Source organism: Vipera berus (assembly GCF_964194415.1).
Source record: "Vipera berus genome assembly, chromosome: 1".
Taxonomy (NCBI): domain Eukaryota; kingdom Metazoa; phylum Chordata; class Lepidosauria; order Squamata; family Viperidae; genus Vipera; species Vipera berus.
Window position 1 is genome coordinate 355,728,477 of NC_138202.1, and position 8,240 is coordinate 355,736,716.

Below are 8,240 nucleotides of genomic sequence, written 5' to 3' on the forward strand. Positions count from 1 at the left end.
AGAATAGAATATACAATAGAATAGAATCTTTATTGAGAATAGAATAGAATCTTTATGGAGAACAGAACAGAATAGAATAAAATCTTTATATAGAATAGAATAGAACAGAACAGGAATAGGAATAGAATTCTTTATTGGCCAAGTGTGAACAGACACACAAGGAATTTGTCTCCGCTGCCAAAGCCCACAGCATCCATATAAACAGCAAGTAATAGGTCATTGATCACAATCATAATTACAATCATTAATCATAAGTCACAAACAACAACTGATAAATCATAAGAAAGCAATAGGAGAAGACAGTAGGAAATATGAGAAGACGTGAGAAGATGTGGAATGAGACAATACTGCGGGAATGACGTGTTCAGCAGAGCGATGGGGGCGGTGGGGGGACTGTCTTTAGGTCTGGTTGTTTTGGCATGCAATGCCCTACAGCAGCATTCCGGGGGGGAGGGGGGGAGAAGGCGAAATAGACTATGTCCAGGATGTGAGGGGTCTGCCAATGTTTTCTCCGCCCTCTTCCTGCTCTGTGCGGAGTAGCACAGACAATCTTCCTGTTGTCTCAACAGTTCTCACCGAGGCCAAGCGTTACACGTTCTTTATGCCAACCCTTCCTTGCCTGGTCTCCTTCTGCCAAGCCTTCCCTCCGCTGTACGAAGACATCATGGCGCTGCTCATTCAGATCGGACAAGTTTGCGCTTCGGATGTTGCCACCGAGACGAGGGATTTTGATCCAATTATTACACGTAAGCCATCGTGTCCAACGGTTTCAGCCTCCTCGGCTTGCCTCGGGCGTCTCCTGGCCCCTTCAGTTGTAGTACAGGTCGTCCTCGACTTACAGCAGTTCATTTAGTGACCATTCAAAGATACAGCAGCACTGGGGGGGAAAAATGACTCACAATCGTTTTTACACACTTAACAGCCATAGCAGCATCCCCAGGGTCACATAATCAAAATTCTGACTCATGAAAACATACTTGTTCGAGCAAGCCGGCCTGGCCTGAGGGGGGATTGGTGGGGTTTTTTATCATTCTTATTGGGGTTTTTATTATGTATCAATTGTATTTTAATCGGGCATGCATTTAATTATCTTTTAATTTTTGTAAATTTCTGTGTTTTATTCTTGCCCTGTACACCGCCCTGAGTCCTTCGGGAGAAGGGCGGTATAGAAATGATAATAAATTAAATTAAAATTAAAAATTAAATATTTATGACGGCGGCAGTGTCCCCAGGCATCGCGTGATCCCCTTTTGCGACTTTCTCACAAGCATAGTCAGTGGGGGAAGCTGGGGCCACTTAACAACCTTGTTACTAACTTAACAACCGCAGGGATTCACTGAACAACTGTTGCAAAAAAAGGTCATAAAATGGAGCAAGAGTCACTTAATGACTGATTTGCTTAGCAGTGGAAATTCTGGGTTCAATTGTGGTCGTAAGTTGAGGACTCTCTGTACCTCCGCTGGAAGCTGGTTCCACGCTCCCGCTATTCTTTCTGTGACGTCATCCTTTCTAACGTGACTTTTGAACTTCCCTCCTGTCACTTTGAGGGTATGTCCCCATGTTCTTGATTTGCGCTTAATGTTGAAAATGCTGCCTTCTAGAGTCTTATTCCCACCCTTATGAGCCCTGGTGGTGCAGTGGTTAGAATGCAGTATTGCAGGCTGACTCTGCCCACTGCCGGGAGTTCGATCCTGACCGGCTCAGAGTTGACTCAGCCTTCTATCCTTCCGAGGTCGGTAAAATGAGGGCCCAGATTGTTGGGGGCAATATACTGACTCTGTAAACACTTAGAGAGGGCTGTAAAGCACTGCGAAGCAGTATATAAGTCTAAGTGCTATTGCTATTGCTTCCTTCCCTTCTTTCTTTCTCTCCCTCCCTTTTCTCCTTCCCTCCCTCCTTTCTCTCCCTCCCTTTTCTCTTTCCTCCCTCCCTCCCTTCTTTCCTCCCTTCCTTCCTATGGTGGTGCAGTGGTTAGAATGCAGTATTGTAGGCTGACTCTACCCACTGCCAGTAGTTCAATCCTGACTAGCTCAAGGTTGACTCAGCCTTCCCTCCTTCCGAGGTCGGTAAAATGAGGACCCAGATTGGTATGCAAATAATGCTTCTACATTGTAAACAAGCCAGAGAATGCTGTGAAGCGCTATGAGGACAGTATATAAACCTAAATGCTATTCATATATTTAAAGGTTTCGATCATGTGGCCTCTTATGCTCTTCAGGCTGTACATCGTCTGATGCTCCAGTCTCCTGATATTTTTATCCCTTAGACCCGTGGTGGCGAACCTATGGCACACGTGCCACAGGTGGCACACAGAGCCCTCTCTGTGGGCACTCACACCGTCATCCCAGTCCTAGCCCTTCAAGCTGGGTTTTATAAAACCTTTTCGGTTTAAGCCTCCGCCACCGTGTGCAAAAAAAAAAGGTTCAATCAATCAATTTCAACTTCTTGTGGGGAAAAAAAAGATGTTGCAAAGTTGGAATTGATGGATTGAAGTTTTTAGTCCCACCCGGTCTGCCGTTACCACTGCAGCCATGCCTACCCAATGGGCCACGCCCACCCAATTGGCCACACCCACCCAATAGGCCATGCCCACCCAATGGGCCACGCCTACTCGGCACCCGACGATACATAAGTGGGTTTTGGGTTGCAGTTTGGGCACTCGGTCTCTAAAAGGTTCGCCATCACTGCCTTAGACCTTGCACCGTTTTTATTGCCCATCTCTGGACTCTCTCAATCTTCCCACTTTCCCAACCTCTGGGCTAATCTGCCGATGGATGATGATAATGTTACCCATTCAGTCATGTCTGGCGATTCTGTGGGCCACATCTTCCCATCTTGCACTGCTTCTTTGAGTTGTTCTAGGCCAGGGGTAGGCAACCTTGGCTCTCTTATGACTCGTGGACTTCAACTCCCAGAATTCCTGAGCCAGCATGGCTCAGCATGGAAACCTCTCCCTTTCTCCTCAGCATGGCTGGCTCAGGAATTCTGGGGGTTGAAGTCCACGAGTCACAAAAGAGCCGAGCTTGCCTACCCCTGGTCTATGCTCTGCCTGGTGTCCGTTTTGTTGGCATACAGCCACCGTGTTCTTTGCTGCCTGCCTGCTTTGCTTTTACCACTAACTCTCCCCAACGTAATTGCTTTCTCTGGTGAATCCCCCTGCACGACACGGCCAAAGTAAGAGAGACGCAGTTTCGTGATATTTTTTTTTCCCCTTCCAGAGACACGTCTGGTGTTATGCGCTCCAGTACTTGCTTGTTAAGTCTCCCTTGCTGTCCAGGGAATATGCATGGGCCTTCTCCTGCACCACAGCTCAAACAAATCGATTTTCTTCCCGTCTTGCTTTTTTTAAACTCCCAACTTTCAGGACCAGCTACCGGGAACACACTTACGTTTGGTTGTCGGGCTGATGTCCTTGCTTTTTCCATGCTGACGGGCATCCTATGTGCCTAACTTCATCCAAGCCTTTCTACTCTCCGCCTTTTAACTTTTGTCCTTTTTGTTTTTCCCGCTGTGAATGATCTCTTAGGCCTCCAGCAACTGAAGGAAAAACCCACCGAACACGTGAGGCTTCCGAAGAATCTGACTCACAAGGCCGGAGGAGGGACCACCAGCACAGACCCCAATGTCCAGCTTTGCCACTGCATCGAAAATACCTTCGTCGAGATCATTAATATGAGCGTTGGTGCCGTTTAAACACATCTGGATCGGTTGGCTGGTCACCCAGCGTGGGATGTCTGCGGGTTTTTGCCTAGCGTCAAAACCAAGGATTGTCTAGAAACACGTGGAGCGTTTTTCACTGCAGGGACACTAACCGCAAGTCAACACAACAGCTGCTTTCAGAGAAAGGTTGACTAGAGATGATTAAGATCTGTTTTGTCCAGCCAGACCTCTTCAGACAACCACCCTGGCTGGAGATTCTGAGAAAGAGGAGCATGGGTCAAGGGGCAGGGGAAGCTGGTCTGGTGTTACCCTTTCCCCTGCGTTGGGAATCCAGGTTTCCTTGCGTTCCAAAGAGAAGGCCAGGCAAACCATGATTGCCAATGGATAATGTAACATCTTTGGCAGAATTGGATTGACCTTTTGTAAAAACAAATGTCTTATATTTCTTCACCTGACTCCGTCGTATCTTGGATTAAAGCTGAAAAGGTTAAGTTTCAGATAAAACCTTAATCTGTGGAAATGACTTAGGACGGTCCCGTAAAGAGTTGTGGGGCTGTGAAACCAGCTAAAAAGAAAGAGAAAGATTATGGACATGCCATTTTGAGGAAGCTACCTATTTTACAGGCACTCTTGGACTTCCAACCACAGCCGAGCCCAAAATTTCCATCACTAAGCAAGAGAGTTGTTGTGTTTTGCCCACTTTTACAACCTGTCTAGTAGTTAGGTGAATCACTGCTCTTGTTAAGTTTACACGGTTGTAAGGTGAATCCGGCTTCCCCTATTGAGTTGGCTTGTCAGAAGGTCGCAAAAGGGGGATCATATGGTCCCCGGACATGCCAGTTGCCAAAAGTCCACATTTTGATCCCGTGACCGCGGAGATGTTGCAATGGTCATCAGTGTGAAAAACGCAAGTTTTTTTCCAGTGCCGTTGTAATTTTGAACGGTCGCTAAAGGAATGGTTGTAAGTCGAGGACTGTTTGCGCTTGCGTGAACTGTACTTATCTAGTGGTCGTAAAATCTGAAACGGCGAATAGGGGAGGAAGGGACTAAAGAGCCTCCAGCTTTTAAGCTAGACGAGGAGGCCGAAGAGCAATAAATACGTGTTTGTTCCTGCAAAGTAGAAAAAGCTTAACCCCCCCTTTGAAAATTGGGAGGGAGCACGACTTTCACTTGCTTGGAAGGGAAAGAGTTTCTAAGCAGATCCTTGAAATCCGTTTTTATTCTTTTTAAATGGTGTTGTGGGGGGGTGGGAAGCAGCTTTAAAATACAATTTCACAAGAGCTGGGTTAGGCTTTTCTTATCCCTTCCTCCTTTCTTTCCGCAAAACCAAGATATGTAACAGAGCAGTCTTTCTCAAACTTAGCAACTTTTAAGGTGTGTGGACATCAACTCCCAGAATTCCCCAGCCGGCATGCCAGATTGATTTATATGCCAGAAAAATCAGCACGTTTATGTGTTGGCGTGGGAAGCTTTTGGCCCTCCAGGTATTGCCAGCCTAACTCCTGTCCGCCATAATAATGTCTCTTTATCGTTGGCCAGTCTGCCCAAACGCCATTTTTTTCACATCTACAAAAGTAATAATGTTTGTTTCCAGTCAAGAATTAAAGATATTTATGATGTGGTCATCGACCGATATCGACAGTTTTGAAACGAGCAAGAGATTTTTTGGGAGAAGGCAAATCTGGCTAGTCTTAGTTTGCTAAGTATATCTACGAAGATAATTTCTAATCAATTGTGCTTTTATCCACTACTTGGAGCATAGTCTTTGACAGCTGTGGATGTTTGGGGGTATTGTGTGTCTCTGTGTGTGTGTTTTAATGATTGAAGAACAAAACACAAATATGTTGCCTTAATAGAAGAGGATTATTCAAGTTATATGGTATAAGAATCAATCCTCGGCCAGCTGAGAGTCTAAAACTGTTAGATCTGGTTCCTCAAAAAGTCCAAATAATTTTGGCCTTCGGATACTTTGGCATAATTTTGCTGAGATGGCTAATGTCAGTGCTACAAAGCAATATTATTATCTTTTTTTGTATGTATTATCAACATGCATTAGAATGTCGTTTTTATCATAGAGATAGGTGTCTTGTGGATAGTGATGTAATATTTGTACACAGTTGTTGTTTCCATTGCTGCAGTTTCAAAATGGCTGCCGTGTTTTAACCTGTAATTGATAAGCATTCAATTTCAAAGAGATTCATTGGAAAGAATATGTTTCTTACTGTTTAAACAGCTGTACTTTTTCTATTCATTCTTTTTTATTAAAAAAAAACACCAATGTCTCTTGTACAGTCAAAGCAGATTCTCTGTATGGGGATTCTTATGTATTCAAACAGATCTAACTCACACAAGAGAGGAAATATTGGAAGTTTGCGGGAACAGGGACCCCCCCCCCCAACATTTTCAGACATGTAGAAGGTCTGCACTAAACACATCTTGAGAAGGCTGCTCCTGTTTCCAAATAAATACTTAGTCCTTTGAGATCAAGATGTAAAAAAGATGTTGAGACTCTAGAAAGAGTACAGAGCAGAGCAACAAAGATGATTGGGGGACTGGAGGCTAAAACATATCAAGAACGGTTGCTGGAATTGGGAATGTCTAGTTTAATGAAGAGAAGGATGAGGTGGGGGACATGATAGCAGCGTTCCAATATCTCAGGGGCTGCCCCAAAGAAGAGGGAGTCAAGCTGTTCTCCAAAGTGCCTGTAGGCAGGACAAGAAGCAACGGATGGAAACTAATCAAGGAGAGAAGCAACCTAGAACTAAGGAGAAATTTCCTGACAGTGAGAACAATTAACCAGTGGAACAACCTTCCTCCAGAAGATGTGAATGCTCCAATACTGGAAGTTTTTAAGAAGAGACTGGACAGCCATTTGTCTGAAATGGTATAGGGCTGTGGTGGCGAGTCTATGGCACGTGTGCCAGAGGTGGCACGCAGAGCCCTCTCTGTGGGAACGCGTGCCATCACCCCAGTCTTAAGTCTTCAGCTGGGCTTTATAAAACCTTTTCGCTTTAGGCCTCCACTGCCGTGTGCAAAAAAAAAAGGTTCAATCAATTTCAATTTCTCATGGAAAAAAAGATCTCGCAAAGTTGGAATTGATTGACTGAACTTTTTAGACCCACCCAGTCTACCGTTACCACCGCAGCCACGCCCACCCAATTGACCACACCCTCCCAAAGGGCCACACCCACCTGGCACCCAATGATACATAAGGAAGCCATAAGTGGGTTTTGGGTTGCAGTTTGGGCACTCGGTCTCTAAAAGGGTTCGCCATCACTGGTATAGGGTTTCCAGCCTGAGAGGGGGTTGGACTAGATGACCTCCAAGGTCCCTTCCAACTTGATGATGATGATGATGATGATGATAGTCCTGGACTTGTGACCGATTGCTTACCAACTGATTGTCATTACAATGGACCTGCCTGGGGAGTAGTTATGATTCAATATGAAGTTCTTGCAACCACCCTCTGTGATTACATGAGCAGTTCTCCCGAGATTTGTGGCCTTCTGCTGCATCCCACAGTCACGTCAATGCGTTTTATGATGGTTTTGCTAATAACCAGCAATTCCTGTTTTTGGCAAAACCCTCCCATAGAGATGGTTCACTTAACACTCATACACACACACAAAGGTTATAAAATCAGGTCAGTCACTTGGGTGACCCAATTTACAAGCATCACGACTTAGGACCTGATGGGCAGGCTCCATTATGACCATAAGGTGAGGACTACTTGAATTATGTATTTGATATGTTAATTGAAAATAATTCTTGGCTGTGCACTGTGGTTTAGAAAACCACTATATTAAAATAAGACAATAATTACTCCTTTTAGTATGCAACCACAAATCAAACATGTTTCTCTTTTGTGCTTAAGAACTGCAGCCGTTGCCTAATTAGCACATTTCAGCCCGTTGCGGATTTCAGCTGAAGATTTTTTCCCCCATAAACCTTTTGAATGCATAGTATGGAAGGTGGTAGATAGAAGAAATAGAGTAGAATGATAACTTGATTGTCACTTCAAATGTACGTTACATTTGAATTTCATTAAAATGAAATTTTGTTGCATACAGCTCTCAGGCTCACCACCTCCAACATACACTACATAAATACAACAAAAATAAATAAATACAGAATTATACATATACCCACATATATGACACAGAGACAACACAGTCTATATATAGATATTCCCAGTGGTGGGATTCAAATATGTGAACAACCGGTTCTCTGTGTGGATCCCGCTTCCGGAAGTCCATTCTGGGCCTGGGCAACAAAAAAATTAGCTACCGGTTCTGCCGAAGTGGTGCGAACCGGCTGAATCCCCCCACTGGATATTCCCAGTTTCAACCTCTGGCAGCAGCTGGGAGTTGAAATGATTGCAGCAGGATGGAAATGCAACAAATGGATGAGGTAGCAGGTAGAAAAGAACTTACTTTACCAGAGAGTCGGATGGACAAATTATTAAAAAGTGAAATTACAGTACAGAACAACCACCTGTTTCTATTCCCTGGGGATTATCACTGAAGTGGATAAAAAAAACATAGCCCAACTTTTCCCAAAATCCTGAAACGACTCCTGCT

General features: G+C 44.5%; 1 protein-coding gene across 1 annotated transcript in view; it reads left to right on the forward strand.

Annotated features, from left to right (window-relative positions):
- INTS2 (integrator complex subunit 2) overlaps nucleotides 1–5,942 on the forward strand; it is a 56,642-nt gene extending 50,700 nt beyond the window's left edge. The window contains exons 24-25 of the mRNA XM_081346673.1: nucleotides 570–746; nucleotides 3,527–5,942. Coding sequence (XP_081202799.1) covers nucleotides 570–746; nucleotides 3,527–3,693 — 344 coding nt within the window. The 3' untranslated portion in view covers nucleotides 3,694–5,942. The remainder of the gene's footprint in view (nucleotides 1–569; nucleotides 747–3,526) is intronic.
- The last annotated feature ends 2,298 nt before the right edge of the window (nucleotides 5,943–8,240 follow it).